Source organism: Thalassophryne amazonica, chromosome 1, assembly GCF_902500255.1.
Source record: "Thalassophryne amazonica chromosome 1, fThaAma1.1, whole genome shotgun sequence".
NCBI classification, from domain to species: domain Eukaryota; kingdom Metazoa; phylum Chordata; class Actinopteri; order Batrachoidiformes; family Batrachoididae; genus Thalassophryne; species Thalassophryne amazonica.
Genome location: NC_047103.1, coordinates 170169853 through 170188395, shown reverse-complemented (window position 1 = coordinate 170188395; position 18543 = coordinate 170169853). Strand labels below are relative to the sequence as shown.

General features: G+C 39.4%; 1 protein-coding gene across 4 annotated transcripts in view; it reads left to right on the top strand.

Annotated features, from left to right (window-relative positions):
- The window catches only part of aox6 (aldehyde oxidase 6), a 51424-nt gene extending 35670 nt beyond the window's left edge, over positions 1 to 15754 (top strand). For all 4 annotated transcript variants that reach the window (XM_034179108.1, XM_034179113.1, XM_034179102.1 and 1 more), the window contains 6 exons: positions 8 to 60; positions 8857 to 8971; positions 9055 to 9120; positions 9202 to 9390; positions 14475 to 14642; positions 15355 to 15754. In XM_034179108.1, the coding sequence (XP_034034999.1) occupies positions 8 to 60; positions 8857 to 8971; positions 9055 to 9120; positions 9202 to 9390; positions 14475 to 14642; positions 15355 to 15405 (642 nt within the window). In that variant the 3' untranslated portion in view covers positions 15406 to 15754. The remainder of the gene's footprint in view (positions 1 to 7; positions 61 to 8856; positions 8972 to 9054; positions 9121 to 9201; positions 9391 to 14474; positions 14643 to 15354) is intronic.
- Positions 15755 to 18543: the final 2789 nt, after the last annotated feature.

The following is an 18543-nucleotide window of genomic DNA, read 5'->3' as shown; positions in this document are numbered from 1 at the left end:
TACTCAGGTGAACGATGCATATTCCCAATGCATCAGTTTGTCTGCGACTGGATTCTACAGGTGAGACACACGTCAGGTTGATGTCATCGATAAACACTTTCTGAATCAGATTGTCTTCAGTGCGAGTGTAATTTTACATTAGCTTCTATCAAACACAATGAAATTCAAAACAATTTTCCAGCCATTCTGGGTTTTTTCCTGTGATACAGTCGCATGTCATTTTATACACAATGAAACATACAGCAGCAGTCAGACTGCAGAATAATATAAGACTAGGAGAGTGCTAACTAGAGCACAATAGAGAGTGCTAACTAGAGCACAATAGGTGCTAATTAGAGCTATTGTTTAGTCACTAGCCTATAGCAGTCAGCCTCTCGGTAGGTGGGGTCTGGTTAGGATAAAAAAACTCCAGCTTTTGTTGGCTTCTGGTTTATTCTTCTCTACAAGAGTCAAGACAGACGTCAGACTACCAGAGCAAGAATTTTAGCTGAGGAAGCTTCTGTGATTTGAAGCGAAACGTCCTCACGTCAAGCAACCCAGTCCAGTCGAAGATTCAAGCTTCTCTACTATGGAAACCACCTGGACAACTGAGAGCCTACACAGAAACATGGGAAACAAGGTACCAGTAGATTCTCACAAATCCAACAAGACCAAGCATTCATGATATGCACACTCTTAAGGCTATGAATTTGGGCTATTAGTAAAAAAAAAAAGTAGAAAAGGGGGTGTTCACAATAATAGTAGCATCTGCTGTTGACGCTACAAACTCAAAACTATTATGTTCAAACTGCTGTTTTATCAATCCTGTGAATCACTAAACTAGTATTTAGTTGTATAACCACAGTTTTTCATGATTTCTTCACATCTGCGAGGCATTAATTTTGTTGGTTTGGAACCAAGATTTTGCTGGTTTACTAGTGTGCTTGGAGTCATTATCTTGTTGAAACACCCATTTCAAGGGCATGTCCTCTTCAGCACAAGGCAACATGACCTCTTCAAGTATTTTGACATATCCAAACTGATCCATGATACCTGGTATGCGATATATAGGCCCAACACCATAGTAGGAGAAACATGCCCATATCATGATGCTTGCACCACCATGCTTCACTGTCTTCACTGTGAACTGTGGCTTGAATTCAGAGTTTGGGGGTCATCTCACAAACTGTCTGCGGCCCTTGGACCCAAAAAGAAAAATTTTACTCTCATCAGTCCACAAAATATTCCTCCATTTCTCTTTAGGTCAGTTGATGTGTTCTTTGGTAAATTGTAACCTTTTCTGCACATGTCTTTTATTTAACAGAGGGACTTTGCGGGGGATTCTTGCAAATAAATTAGCTTCACACAGGCATCTTCTAACTGTCACAGCACTTACAGGTAACTCCAGATTGTCTTTGATCCTCACAGTATAGTACCAGGTCACAAGAAATTCTAATCAAGGCACTTTACGCAAGTAAGGACTAACCTTACTAACCAACCCCCAGAGCAAGCACTAGGCAACTGTGGTGAGGAAAAACTCCCTTGTAAGGAAGAAACCTCAAGCAGACCAGGCTCTTGGGGGTGACCCTCTGCTTGGGCTGTGCCATATATACCTGTATACATACGTATATACTTTACATACATAAATATATACATATATATACATACATATACACGGTCACTTATATACATATACACCTACCCATATCTATATAGCTACATACGCATATACATACCCACACATTCAAATATACAATAAATCCCACTTATAAATTGAACATTCCCTATAAATCAAATTATATTTGCTTCTTTATGATACTTAGACATGATGTTCTTTTTGAGTAGTTTCTTAAATCTTACTAAGGTACCACTCATTCTAACCTCTGTTGAACATTCGTTCCATTTCTTCACCCCAACCACAGACACACAAAAGCCTTTACATTTGTTCTTACTGGTGGTTTCATAAAAATTGCACAACCTCTTAAACTATATCTGGATTCCCTCAATCTGAACAGACTCTGGACATGTCTCGGTAAGGCTTGGTTTTTCGCTCGAAACAACGTTTGAATTGTAATGTAATCGACCAAATCTATGAATTTTAATACATTTAAAGACACCAAAAGAGAATGAGTTGGTTCACGATAATGTTTATTGCAGATGATTTGTATGGCTCGTTTTTGCAAAAGGAATATTGGATTGGTGTTTGATTTGTGTTTCCCCATGACTCAACACAATATGTCATATATGGTACCATCAGAGAATGATATAAAGTAAGTAGCCCTTCTTGTGGTAGTACGTCTTTGGCTATTATACAAAATGGCTATAGTTTTTGACAATTTTGATTTCACATCATTTATATGTGGTTTCCAGCTAAGTTTATTATCAATTATAACACCTAAAAATTTATTCTCTCTTACTAACTCAATTTCCTTATTGTTTATAGTTAATTTTTTACATTTGGGTGCCTGTTTATTTCCAAATATAATACATTTGGTTTTCCCAAGGTTGAGTGACAACTTATTAGCGTCAAACCAAACCTTAAATTTTTCCAGTTCTTTCTCCAGTATGTCCAGAAGCTGTTCAAGATTTTCACCGCTACAGAACACAGTTGTATCATCTGCAAAAAGGACACATCTCAGTGAACTCGACACCCAACTTATATCATTTATATAGATTAGAAACAACAAAGGACCCAGCACTGAGCCCTGCGGCACCCCACATGTGACTTCCCTGAGTTCAGAATTTGTATTATTGAATTGAACATACTGAAATCTGCCTTGTAAATAACTAGTTATCCATTCATATGCCAGACCTCTGATTCCATATTTCTGCAGTTTAGTTAATAGTATTCCATGGTTAATTGTGTCAAACGCTTTCTGTAAATAAAAAAAACCCACCTACTATATATTGTTTATTGTCAATTGCAGTTGCTATACTTTCCACAAAGTCCATCAAAGCCTGTGATGTAGTTCGAGACCTTCTGAATCCATATTGTTCTTCACAAATGATGTATGCACCACTCTGCATTTAATCATTAGTGATTGATCTCTGCTCCCCTCCACAGCATGTCTTTTTCCTGGTTCTCTCCCTCAGCCCCAACCAGTCCCAGCAGAAGACTGCCCCTCCCTGAGCCTGGTTCTGCTGGAGGTTTCTTCCTGTTAAAAGGGAGTTTTTCCTTCCCACTGTCGCCAAGTGCTTGCTCACAGGGGGTCGTTTTGACCGTTGGGGTTTTTATGTAATTATTGTATGGCCTTGCCTTACAATATAAAGCGCCTTGGGGCAACTGTTTGTTGTGATTTGGCACTATATAAATAAAATTGATTGATTTAATTGATTGATTATGCTTCAGTAAATAATCATTTAATCTTTTAGCAAATATTTTTTCCAAAATTTTGGAAAATTGTGGCAGGAGTGATATAGGTCTATAATTAGAAAATGTGTGTTTGTCACCAGTTTTAAACAGAGGAATTACTTTGGCTATTTTCATTTGAGAAGGAAATTTACCAGTATTTAGTGACATATTGCAAATGTAATTGAACGGTTTTACTATACAATCAATAACTTTTTTTAATAAAGCCATATCCAAATGATTAAAATCAGTCAATTTCTTACTTTTTGAACCATGAACCAGATCAAGTATTTCCCTTTCGTGAGTACCACCAATGAACATTGAAACAGATTTGTTAAACGTTGAATTATTTATCCAGAAGTTATTAGTTGATGAGTCAATTTTACTGGCAAGATTTTTACCCACATTAACGAAGTATTCATTACTTCGTTAATGTGGGTTTTCGTTAATTATTCAACATGTCGAATAATTCCGGGAGCGCTCCCGGAGAATTCGCGTGACGACAGAGACAACGCGAACAACGGCGTTTGATACTTTTTAATCGCCGTTTCATCCTGCCTCTTCCTGTAGTGCTGCAGTTTACACCGCCATAATTGGCGGCCGGCGTTGTATCCCTAATCGACGGCGTGTAAAACGGCAATAGAGCCCACATCGGCGTCCTCAAAGTCGTTTTAACCGGCGACAGAGGTCTGCCGACAGAGGCAGACAAAACGACGGCGCTAGCGGACAGTACGTCGTTCTAAACACCACCTCCCGGTTAGCGGTGTTCCAAACGGCCGATAGGCGGCGGTCAATATAAAAATGCTAGCGCGCTGCATGCAGGCCTCTCACTCGTGGCCAGCTCCAGATATTTTTGCAGAGAAGCTCCAGTATGCCTCCTAAAAGAAAATTGGCAGCAGCAAGGACTTACCAAGAGGTCTGGTTCAGAAGCAGAGGGTAGCCCTGTGGTGGAGGGGGAAAGGAAGGAGAAGAAAAGGCTGAGGATGATCTCCCTCCCCCTGAAGTGACAGAGGCTTCAGCCTATTATACTCTGGGGGCGGTGCCTATATGCAAAAGTTCCTGGAGTAACGCAGGATTTGCCTGGATAAATCCAGCGGTACACAGGGCATTATTGGCAGCAGCAGAACACCACCGTTCTCACGCACGTCTTAACCTGCGATTGTAAAGGATAGAACTGGGAATTAACCCCCGTTGCCTGACGTGTGCCGGATGCTATGGTGTCAAAACGGCGCTTTATTCGTCGGATTTAGCGGCGTTTTATCCGTGTATTTGCGGATAGTACGGCGGCCAAAACGCCGGCGAAATGCTCTGCCCCTTTCCACCGCGAAAACAGCCGGAACTACCGCGAACTTCGGTCTACGTACTGCCCGCCGACAAAACCATCTGTGTGTAAACTAGGCTTTAGAACTTTTCAGCCTACCCTTGTATAAGTTTTCCCCTCTCCAATCAACTTTTTAATCAAACTACGCTGTTCTTCTGAACAATGTCTTGAACGTCCCATTTTCCTCAGGCTTTCAAAGAGAAAAGCATGTTCAACAGGTGCTGGCTTCATCCTTAAATAGGGGACACCTGATTCACACCTGTTTGTTCCACAAAATTGACGAACTCACTGACTGAATGCCACACTACTATTATTGTGAACACCCTCTTTTCTACTTTTTTTTTTTTTTTTTTTTACTAATAGCCCAATTTCATAGCCTTAAGAGTGTGCATATCATGAATGCTTGGTCTTGTTGGATTTGTGAGAATCTACTGAATCTACTGGTACCTTGTTTCCCATGTAACAATAAGAAATATACTCAAAACCTGGATTAATCTTTTTAGTCACATAGCACTACTATTATTCTGAACACTACTGTAATTTCTCTACTTCTGGGGGAAAAACACAGCATTTTCTTTAGGTTTTTAGACAAATTACACGCAAACAAAGTAAAAATGCAAAGAAAAGGTGAGGATGCGGTGGAAAGTGAACGTGTTGTGGTTTGTTTATCACCCGGGGCACAAACGTGTCAAGGCGGTTTTACAGGCGAGAAGACATAGCTACTCTGGTTAGCTGTGTAGGCTAACACTTACCGACACGACGTCTCCCATCTGCCTCATCTTCCCTTCTCCACTGTCAACCGAAAAAAGCACTTTTTGTGACTGCTTCTGTGATCGCAGCCGAAAACCAAACAGTACACCATTTTCCTGTGTGAACTTATGCTGTGTGTATATTACACAACGGGAGCAGAGGTGCCCATAAGTGGTCACATCCCATGTTATCACACAGGGTTCAAACGAGACTGTGGTGCCCTATTGGTTTATTATATTTTTGTGTAATATAAGCCACAGGAGGTTTTTCCTACCAGTGGCAATCAGACTGTATTCAGAGTTAGTTAAGTTATTCAGAGTTATGTGCAATGTGGCCAGAAATCTTGTGCAATATATCTTCCAATCATTTTGCATAAATTTATTGTACTTATTGTATAAAAAATAATAAAATTGATTGATTTCTATTTAATACTGACACTTTTCTGTAATTGTGTATTTAACTAACCATTGTTTACCATTTCCTTTGGGATAAATAAAGTTGATCTTTATCTTTAAAGATAAAGATTAGTCTATAGTGAGAGAAGAGAGCAGGTTAAGATGAGCCTGGAGAGGTGGAGATACACTCTAGAGAGAAGGAGAATGAAAGTCAGTAGGAGTAAAAACGAGTCCATGTGCGCGAATGTGTGTGGAATAGTGCAGTTACAAGGAGTAGAGGTAGTGAAAGTAGATGAGTTCAAATACTTGGGGTCAGTGGTGAGCACAGATCTGTTAACTGCTAATTATCGAAGCTAACTTTCTTGTTGGTGGATTAGCTTTTCAGCTAACTTCAGAAACCATCAGCAGACCAATTAGCTTCTGATAAATTTAGTTCCGATGACTTTTAGACCGCTAACGTTTTTTTTTTACATAGTTAGTAACAGTGAAAACATTTATAAACCCTGTTGACGCCTGTCTGCTACATATTTTGCAGCAGCAAGGCAGCTGAGCTCAACTCTACCCCAGTAGAAGGAGCCAAGCTGCCACACAAAAAAGTAATTTTCCTTGACAGAATAACTATATTCATGTCAACTCTGTCATTTGTACAAAGTGAAAATATAACGCATATCTTTTCATTTTAAAATAATTCACTAATTTTGAAGTTTTGAACATTTAGCACACACAGATGCCGAAAGGGATTATAGGTAAACTAAGCTGTTTCCCACTGCCATCCAGTAGATGGGTCAAAATACATAGAACACTGTCATCTATTGGCACCCAGTTATGTCACATGGTTGTCGAATTACAACTTTACAGATTTGTTTTCATTTGTTATAAAAAAGGCATTTGCAAAACCGAAAAGTCTGTTGGCACAAATGAGAGAGTTGACATGAATGTAGTTTTTCTATCTGGACTAATTTGATTTATAAATCAAAACCATAAGTCAAACCTGCTTTCCTTTTCAAGACGTCTGCCTCACGGCTGGACCACTGTATGCTGTGAAAGATAATTACACTTCCCTACAGCAGTGGGCAGGGCGCACAAACACAGAAGCGCTAAGTCATTAGCTGTGTTTGGGTTTGTGATCGCCTTTGATTCTATCAGAAGCGTTGGCGGTGTTTAAACTCAAAATGTAAAAACATGATATTTGAATATGAAAAAAGTTTTTTTCCAGTGAAAACCACAAGCATCTTTAACGAACCATTTTTATAACTTAGAATGCAAATATAAATTTAAACTTTCAAAAACGTGTAAAAATGTAGCAAAAACAAAGTTATGTACATCTATTTGCATTAAAATGCAGGAGTGCTCGTGTTTTTGTACAGAAATTTGCATGCAATAAGATGCCACACAAATTACATTTGTGCCACTCAGATAAATAATTCCTGTCCAAAGCAAGACTTCTCTGACTAGTATTGCTTGGCTTGGAATGGCCCGATGCTTTGTCAGTCCTGCTGCTGGCCACTTGGAGGGGTCCTTTGTATCGTGGGGTCCAATAGCAATCCACATGGAATCAGTGGTTTTGATTGGTTTACGTCATGTGTTTTTCCATCAATGATAAAGGAGTATGTTTCTTTTCCCCGGTCACAGCAGAGGAATAAGGAAAAAATGCACACGCCGTGAATGCAGCACCTCCTCAATCAAAAATGTGGGTTTACAATCAATTTTGGTTTGGTTTAAAGTGTGTGTTTAACACTAAATCATAAAGGGAAAGAGAGCGAGAAGTCCGTTTGCACGTGCTGAAAGAAAATCTGAATTAAAAAATAAAATAAAATCTTTTTTTTTTTGTCATTGAATAGAAAACTTAATTTGCTCCATTTGTTGATGATATTCTTTTATAAAAGTCCAACTGCAGCAACATCATTAGCATACAGTGCATCTGAAAAGTATTCACATTTTCCATATTTTCTTATGTTATAGTGCAGCACATAATGGAAACAATCCTTGAAATTGTGGTACAAGCACCAAATTCGGCACAAATGCTCCTTAGACATTATGCTTTTGTAAAAGCAGACTATCCACTGGATTTTTCAGCATGATTGGTGGATTGCTGCAGAGATGGTTGTCCTTCCAGAAGGTTCTCTCTCCACAGAGGAATGCTGGAGCTCTGACAGAGTGACCATCAGGTTCTTGGTCACCTCCCTGACCCTGATCCTTCTCCCCCAATCGCTCAGTTTAGAGGGGCGGCCAGCTCTAGGAAGAGTCCTGGTGGAGCCGAACCTCTTCCATTTACAGATGATGGAGGCCACGGTGCTCATTGGGACCTTCAAAGCAGCAGAAATGTTTCTGTACTCTTTCCCAGATTTGTGCCTCCAGACAATCCTGTCTCTAAGATTTACAGACAATTCCTTTGACTTCATGCTTGGTTTGTGCTCTGACTGTCAACTGTGGGACCTTATATGTAGACAGGTGTGTGTCTTTCCAAATCACGTCCAATCAACTGAATTTACCCCAGGTGGACTCCTGTTAAGCTGTAGAAACATCTCAAGGATGATCAGTGGAAACAGGAGGCACCTGAGCTCAATTTTGAGCTTCATGTCAAAGACTGTGAATACTTATGGACGTGTGATTTCTTAGTTTTTTACTTTTAATAAATTCGCAAAAATCTCAAAACAACTTTGTTCACATTGTCATTATGGGGTATTGTGTGTAGAATGTTGAGGGGACAAAGTGAATATACTCCATTTTGGAATGAGGCTGTAACATAAGAAAATATAGAGTGAAGTGCTGTGAAGACTTTCTGGATCATAAAGGTACATATTTCGACTTTAAATATATAAATGTACCAAAAATAATGACCAAAACATGCAAATGTGTTTTTAAGAATCATTTCAGGGTTTTTTTTTTTCTTTTCTCATTGGTAGATGTGCATGTTATTTATTTTTTGTAGGTTTTTTTTTTTCTTCTTCACTTGGTCTACGTAGACTTTTTTTTTTATTATTAAATAACTCTGTGCTGATCCTTGGTGTCATGAGTTAAAATGTCCAGACCCTACAGTAACACTGCATGTGTGTCCTCAGAGGTTATGACACGTACATGGACTGGGACCAGATGACGGGTCGGCCTTATGCGTACTTCGTGTACGGCGTGTGCTGCAGCGAGGTGGAGCTGGACGTCCTGACGGGAGACTACAGGGTCAGACTCCAAGCTGCCCACTCGGCCCGTCAGACTCGTTCTCTCTGACATCCTGAATGTGAAGACTTTTCTGTTTCTTTTAGTCGCTGAGGACAGACATCATGATGGACATCGGGAAAACCTTGAACCCGTGTGTGGACATCGGCCAGGTGACAACTTTCTGGACCATCAGATGAAATCTGAGGACGTGGCTTTTCTGTGTCCTTCATCTAGTCTTTCTGACCCCTCAGATTGAAGGTGCGTTCATGCAGGGTTTGGGTCTCTACACTCTGGAGGAGTTGAAGTTTTCTTCTTCAGGGATTCTGTACACTCGAGGTCCATCGCAGTACAAGATCCCGGCTGTTTGTGACGTGCCGCTTCGCTTTAATGTCTACCTGCTGCCAGACTCCCAGAACCCCAACACCATCTACTCCTCTAAGGTCAGAGGTCACACTAAACTTTCTCAACATTAGTCGGCATCCACACAACCTCACAGACACACTGAAGAGTCCTGCAGGAAAAAGCCACTGAATTATAAACTACTTTTCAAAAGAAATTCGGAAACAATCTGACTCCTTGTCAGAAAACGATTCCCAGTATGATGTGAAACCTGTTTTTGGATTTTTAACACACACACAGGCCTCATTTTAATAATAATAAAAATGAAATTCATGTGACTATTTAACACTTGCAAAAATGGATTTTTTTTTTTTTATGCTGCCGTCACTTTATTTATCACCAGGTTACTTTATACAACTGCATATATATCCTTTATATAATTATATATTCATAATTATAAATATCTTTTTTATGTAATAACATGGCTTTTATATCATTAACTCATAACTATGTCTTTTCGCCTCCCCCATGTGCATAATTTGGGACGTAGCGGCCGCTTCATTTCACTGCAGTTTTTACTTTTATATCAAAAGTCATTTGTTAAAGCTGTGCAGCCTCTCAAATGTCACTAAACTGACATTTAGTTTCTTTTGAAATCCAAGCGTTATAATAGTTTATTTTTTGTAACATTTTGCAAAATTACAGCAGGTTTTAATGAAGAGAACATATTTATCTGGGGGAAATTCCAAAAGCACTAATTTCATTTCTTTTTAATGCTGTCTGCAAGAGGACGTGTGTGTGTGCGCACATGCATGAGGTTTTGAAATTACTGGAAGTTACCATTGAGCCCACATGGTGCACGTCCATGGGGCATGTACGCTTACAACTGTAAGATGTCTGTAAGTCACTTCAGAGATGTTATCTGGTTACAAAAACAGCGTTTTTAGATTTGGAACACTTTATTTCTTGCTAATTCTTAGAATTATATGAGAAATACATCAGATTTATGCAGAAATGTGCTGTTTCTGAGCATTTTACGCCATGTTGGATTATTTTATTCACTCGAGCAGCCAGCTGATGTCACCGTGCATCTCTATTCTGATTGGCTGTCACTGTGTGCTTCCCAGTATCCCTCTTGAAAGTCAGGGAAAGCTGCCACGTGATCTCTGATGTCGCTATCATAGCCTGTACAGGTTGTTACTGTAAGTAGGTCAAGACCATCTGTTCTTTTGAAAATTTACCTTCAGGAGAAATATTTTTTTTTTCCCACACAACACAAATTTTGATCATGTTGTCAATGTCATATTATGAATTTAATTTCTATTTAAAGGCTAATAAATAAAATTATAGTCAGGCCAAAGAAAAGTATTTTAACAACTTAAATTTTACAAATTTGAAAGGCCGTACAGCTTTAAAACTTACCAAAATGATCCTACTGCAGCTGAACCTGAAACTCTTTATTCCGTTCATCACAGCATATGAATGCACCACCAGTAAATACAACCGCAATTCCAGTGAAGTTGGGACATTGTGTGAAATGTAAATAAAAACAGAATACAATGATTAGCAAATCCTCTTCAACCTATATTCAATTGAATACACCACAAAGACAAGATATTTAATGTTCAAACTAATAAACTTTATTGTTTTTGTGCAAATATTTGCTCATTTTGAAATGGATGCCTGCAACACATTTCAAAAAAGCTGGGACAGTGGCAACAAAAGACTGGGAAAGTTGATGAATGCTCAAAGAACACCTGTTTGGAACATTCTACAGGTGAACATGTTAATTGGAAACAGGTGAGCGTCATGATTGTGTATAAAAGGAACATCCCCAAAAGGCTCAGCTGTTCACAAGCAAAGATGGGGTGAGGATCACCACTTTGTGAACAACTGCATAAAAAAATTTCCCAACCGTTTAAGAACAATGTTTCTCAATGTTCAATTGCAAGGAATTTAGGGATTCCATCATCTACAGTCCATAATATAATCAGAAGATTCAGAGAATCTGGAGAACTTTCTACATGTAAGCAGCAAGGCTGAACTCCAACATTGAATGCCCATGACCTTTGATCCCTCAGGTGGCACTGCATTAAAAACCAACATCATTGTGTAAAGGATCTTACTGCATGGGCTCAGGAACACTTCAGAAAACCATTGTCAGTTAACACAGTTCGTCACTACATCTCAGAGGTGTCAAGTAACGAAGTACAAATACTTCGTTACTGTACTTAAGTACACTTTTTAGGTGTCTATACTTTACTCCATTACTTATTTTTCTGCCTACTTCTGACTTCTACTTATTACATTTTCACACAAGTATCTGTAGTTTCTATTCCTTACATTTTTAAAACAAACAGCCTCGTTACTCTTGGCTTCAGCACCGATGGATGTGCGCTGAGGCGTCAGCGCACATCCACCGGAAGCCTGAGGCGTCAGCGCAGTTCCACTGGCACGGCTTCACCGAGGCCCGAGGTGCCAGCGCAGTTCCACCGGCGTGGCTTTACCGAGGTGCCAGCGCGGATTTATCTGACCATGGGTCCGAAGAAGGCACTGACGGCGGAGGAGGGAGACGATATCAAGAAGTCCCTGGACTTTTTGTCTGAGGAAATCTCTGTTGTTAAAATGCAGCAGAAATCCATTATGGAGCTGGTGGAAAAAGTGAAGGCTCTCCGGATCCAGAATGCCGAGAAAGACCGGCGTCTGGTGCACCTGGTGAACCGTGTTGCAGAGTTGGAACAGTACACAAGGATGAACAACGTTTTTATTACAGGAATTCATATTAAACCTCAATCCTACGCACGGGCGGTGTCAGAAGACAGCGGAGGGGAGGCCAGTGAGCAGGAGGCCAGCTCAGTGGAACAACAGGTGGCTGACTTCCTGCAATCTAAAGGTATTCAAATGGACTGTAATAACATTGAAGTGTGCCACCCCCTGCCCAGGAGAGAGGATGGAGACAAGCAAGCTGTTATAATGAGGTTTGTCAACAGAAAACATAAAATGGCATTGTTAAAACAGGGACAGAAACTCAAAGGAACAAACGTATTCATCAATGAACATCTGACCAAAAGAAACGCAGACATCGCCAGGAAAGCTCGTCTCTTAAAAAAGCAGGGAAAAATTCAACAGACATGGACATCCAACTGCAAAACATTCATCAAACTGAATGGAACACCAGAACAAGCGAAGGTTATGGTAATCAGGAACATCGAGGAACTGGACAAATACGACCAATAAGGTATGAGGACACAAACACATCACAACACCACGACACAGACCAGAGGAACCTATTCATCTACTACATCATCTACATCTGGAGACAAGAAGGATATAACTCACAGGATTGCTGATCATGGAAAACTAAAACTGAGAACATTTAAATACACAGACCACAATGTACTGGACTTGGAGCACGATATAGACCCGGAGAATAATTTCTTCTCAAATATTAATGACAGTTGTTGCTATTATACAGATGAACAGTTTAATCGGATCATTAAAACAGATAAATTATCAATAATCCATTTCAACAGCAGAAGTCTGTATGCAAACTTTAACAACATTAAAGAATATTTAAGTCAATTTAAAAAAATATTTAACATAATTGCTATATCAGAAACATGGATCAATGAAGATAAAGGAATGGATTTTGAACCAATCGAAGCAGTGGTTCGCAGATTGAAGCAATGCTTCGACCTATTGTTTCGTTTATTCTTTCTTTCTTTCGCTTAATTTTCCCCCGCTAAAACCCTAAAGAGCATACTTCTGTGAGTATTATTTACCTTTTCTATGTTAAACCGACCTGTTATGGTCTTCTGAAACAGTTGATAGATGTATTTTATAACTTAAAAACAGGAGCGACGCTAACACGTTAGCATGTCTATGGCATTTTCAATGTTAAAAGTTCGGGTGCATTTATTTTCAAATTGTAATATTTCTTAAATTTATTTTTGTTTATATATTAATAATCTAATGATTATTATATACAATTTCAGAGAAAGAGACAAAAAGAACCTGAATAGAAACACAACAGAAAATAAAATATAAAAGCAACTAACAGCAACTTTCCTCCACATGTAGAACAAATCAGTTTTTAAATTAAGCTTTCAATTCATATAGTGGCATCTACCTTTTTTTTTTTTTTTTTTAAGGTTACTTTATACTTTTATACTTTAAGTAGGTTTTGGAGCACATACTTTTTCACTTTTACTTGAGTAAAGAGGTCACGCTGATACTTCAACTTTTACCAGAGTGTTGTTAAACTGCAGTATCTATACTTCTACTTAAGTAACAAATGTGTGTACTTTTGACACCACTGCTACATCTACAAGTGCAAGTTAAAACTCTACCATGCAAAGTGAAAGTCAAACATCAACAACATCCAGAAACGCCGCCGCCTTCTCTGGGCCTGAGCTCATTTGAAATGGACAGACGCAAAGTGGAAAAGTGTGCTGTGGTCTGATGAGTCCACATTTTAAATTGTTTTTGGAAATCATGGACGTCGTGTCCTCTGGACAAAAGAGGAAAAAGACCATCCAGATTGTTACCAGCACAAAGTTCAAAAGCCAGCATCTGTGATGGTATGGGGGTGTGTTAGTGCCCATGGCATGGACAACTTACACATCTGTGATGGCACCATCAATGCTGAAAGGTACATCCAGGTTTTGGAGCAACACATGCTGCCATCCAAACAACGTCTTTTTCAGGGACGTCCCTGCTTATTTCAGCAAGACAATGCCAAGCCACATTCTGCACGTGTTACAACAGCGTGGCTTCGTAGTAAAAGAGTGCGGGTACTAGACTGGCCTGCCTGCAGTCCAGACCTGTTGCCCATTGATGTGTGGCGCATTATGAAGCGCAAAATACAACAACGGAGACCCCGGACTGTTGAACAACTGAAGTCGTACATCAAGCAAGAATGGGAAAGAATTCCACCTACAAAGCTTCAACAATTAGTGTCCTCAGTTCCCAAATGCTTATTGAGTGTGAGGAAAGGTGATGTAACACAGTGGGAAACATACCACTGTCCCAGCTTTTTAGAAACATGTTGCAGGCATCCATTTCAAAATGAGCAAATATTTGCACAAAAACAATAAAGTTTATCAGTTTGAGCATTAAATATCTTGTCTTTGTGGTGTATTCAAATGAATATAGGTTGAAGAGGATTTTTTTTTTTTGTGCGCAGGGAATCGGAGAACCGTCACTCTTCTTGGGCAGTTCCATCTTCTTTGCCATCAAAGACGCCGTGGCCGCGGCTCGCTCCGATTCCGGTCTGGTTGGTCCCTTTTCCTTCAACAGTCCTGCAACAGCTGAAAGAATTTGTCTGGCCTGTTCCTCCCCGTTCACGCAGAAGGTACAAACGCACAAAAAATAAATATATAAATAAATAACACTGAGGGATAAAAGTCCAGAATCAGTCCTTAGTTTAGACATTAACTTTTCTTTCTTGAAATAAAACTGTAAATAATACATGAAACTTAAAAAAAAAAAAAAAAATTCATTAAAAAGTTTAATTCAGTCAGTCCTGGGAGAATTTTGGGGTTTAGAGTCTTGTTCAAGGATACTTTAAACACACTGTTGTCCAGGATCAGTTAAACAACCTTTTGGTTGTTGTTCTACCACCCAATTTATATTTATATATATATATATATATATATATATATATATATATATATATATATATATATATAATTAGAATCTCTTAATTTATTTATTTTTTTCCTACTTTACTGGGACTTTTCTATGTAAATATGTGGAAATCTACAAGATTAAAAGTATCATTCGTCCTTCACTGATTTTAATTTTCTACATTTCTGCAGAGAAAAATAATGTGTAACACTTTGTATTGTATTTTTAAAGGACTGTTTAGAAAATAATGTGAAATTAAAACTTCCGTTCCATGAATATAAATGCACTGGTTTCATTATTTGCATTTGCTGAGAAACAAATTTCAGTTAATTATTTGTGTAACTGTTTCTGTGAACTGACTGCAGGAAAAAAGATGAACATGTAAATGTGATGACTGGTATTAATAGTCTTCTTCTTTTTTTTTTTTTTTCTTGCAGATTCCGATCAGCAAACCGGGATCATTTAAACCGTGGGCCCTCGACATCTAACACATTTTCACCAATTTGTAACTATATTTATGCAAGTTATCATGTAACAAACACAGAAACTACATAAGTACTCCAATTACACACTAAACAAGCACGTTACAGCTTAAATTTTAACGTACAAATCAGAATTTGATGTTTTTTTTCCACAAACTCTGTCTTCTAACCACCTTTTTTTTTCCTCAAATGCTTTATGACATCATTAACATACAGAAATCGTTTTCTGTTGTTGTCTGGTAGGGCCCTGTCCCACTGGGGAGAGGATCAATTGCACATGAATTGAGTACACAAATTACAGGCATTCGTGGTCGTCTGCAACAAAAATGGCCGAAAATGACAAATGTCCCAGTATTAATTACAGATATATTAATAATATATAGCGAATATATGATGAACAATCAGTTATATAACGCATGTAGTGAGGAAACGGATCAGACACATTGAGATTATCATGGCAGTATTACGGGTGTATTATGAATGCATCGCGCACGTGTTGCGCGTGCACGGCATCTGCATTGCGGTCATAAAATAAGCGCACTCAGGCCCTCAGCATCACTATTCACACCAACAATACAGCCTCTGGAGCATTTGCTGGACTTGGACAAGTTGATCACAGAGTGAATGTTCATGTTGTCATGCGAGGGTTAACTGTTCATGAGTTTGGGGAGCGGGAGGGGGGAAGCTGCTCGGGGTGTGAGACTGTTTTTTTTTTTTTTTTTTGAGAGTGTCACAGAAAACGGACTTCAGCGTGAGTTGTGGCTAAACAGCAACTCTTCCTTTTGTTGGTGTTAAATAAAAGTCCTGGATTGCAGCAGCTACATCTTTGTGGATTTACACAGCCGGAGCGGCACTGACTGGCAGGTATGTCGCTTTCTGCCACATATAGTACTTTGGGTTTACGTGACGTGTTTGTTATGCATTCACAGATTGTCCGCAAATCACCTGCAAAGCAGATGTAATAAAAACACTTTATTCGTGGCCAAATTGTATATACAATTGTATATACAACATATTTTAGTTTGTGATGTGGACATGATGGGCACGATATATATCTGTTTTACACACTGTCCCAGTCCGCTGCCAAGCCGCAAATCCCCGTCAGTTGCAGATATCAGCGGTTAACGGCAGATATACAGCGCATAGAGTGAGTATGTATTGTGTATGAATTGAGTATGTATGGAGTATGTAAGGCGGATGTTATCCGCAGCCAAGATTTTTGAGCTGCTCAAAAATCATGCGTGCTTCTGCGGATGATCACGGGCGTGTTGGGATGATGGCCGACTCATACAGGCATGTTACACGGATATTGCAGATGTTTGGCAAATATGGGCCAGTTTTGTGCGCAATTACGCAAATCCACCTAAACGCCAGTGGGACAGGGCCCTTACCACTCGACTGGAGACGCAGGTTTTATCTGTGCGGCCTCGTGAAGTGGGCGGGGCAGAATGCGTGACGATGATGTCATGAGTTGTTTTGTGCCTGTCGCAGCGGTCATGATGTCATTGTGACACCCGGTACACACAAACACACCGTTTACTACAAACGCCTTTTCAAACTAGCTACAGGCTAATTAGCAAAGCTAGTTGATTTCATGAATCACTAAAGCAAGGAATAACAGCCAGCTTTGCTAACATGTTTCATTTATACACTTTGACTGCAAATGTCTTTATATGCGTTTGTTGCCACATTCCTGCCTCAGTCACCGCCCTTGTGGCTTTGCTTAGCATGCTAATCCTGGCAGCGGTTACACAGGGAGGTCGGTGCCGGCTCGGAACCACTTAGATGTGGATTTTACAACCATGTCTGGCTTTGATGCGTCTCTGAGACACTTTTATTATTCTAAATGTGACCCTTTGGTTTGGTGGATGTCCCACGCTAATCACTGAGTGTTGGAACTTACGAGTTCATCCAACTGGGACACATTTGTCTAATATGATAGCAGTCTTCATTTTTGGACTCCTCCATGAGATTCTGATGGGACCGTGATTTAACGCCACCATGAGATTAGGGGTCAAAGTTCACCAAATATCATTTAATTATCAACAGTGATTAAATCAGCTTTGAAAGACAATCACATTAATTACATCTGATTCTGAAAAGCTTTTGCTAGAACACTCGCATGCACAGAATAATAAATGCACAGATAATGAATCCATTGAATTTATACATTGTCTTTTGATTTTATTCAGCTTCGATTAAATGATTTGACTTTCTGATATAACTCTGTGTGTGTTTTTGTTTTGGGACTTGGTGACCAGTTTGTCAGCAGCTTTATTTGAAAGATAAATTAACTTTAACCATTTTCATGTATATACACATCAAATTAAAGTGATATTCACCAGTCAAAGCACATAAAATATATAAATAAGTAATATTAAAAGCAATTGCATAAATCAAATAAACAACAGTAAAATGTAGAGCTGTTCATACAAACTCAACAAGCACCCAGTCTCATAATGTATGAATAAAAATAACTTTGTTGTTCAAATAAAGTGACCCATCTGAGTGACAGTGATGCACGAGTCCTAATTTTGTTCCTGAGAAAAGATGTTAAGTCTGGATTCAAAAGATTTCACAGAACTGGACAATCTCGTCTTGGATGGCAGACTGTTCATAGACCAGGCGAGCGCTGGTTGGCTGCCGCAAAGTAAGTTGTCTTTCTGGGAAGGCAGAGCACAGGCCGGTACGTAAGGTTTCACAAGGGCCGTCAGGCAGGAGGGTGGGGGTAGCAAGAGCGTTCCAAACCAATTGAAGACTGGAAAACTAGACATTAAGGTGTGGTCAAGATGGAACAAAAGGATGTGCCTGCCTCTGCATCGGCTATAGATGGAATGGAATCAGGTAACTCTTTGCTGGGAAAACAAAAAGTTTAATCTCATATTTGAACCAAAGGACTATGTGGGATCAAAAATCAGTCATTAATTAAAAAAGCAGAAAATCTTTGTCCTGACTGACCTGAGGCCCTGAAGAACAAAGACCTTCTAATCAGGAGGATATCAGTGGGTGTAAGTGAGAATCTGGCTGCTTGGATAAACCACTTCAACCCCTTCTAGTTTCAGACACGGACTAAAGGGATCGTACCATCTCTGTGGTCTGGTGCTGGTGGACCACCAGGATCTTCTCCGCAGCAGCACTGGCCCC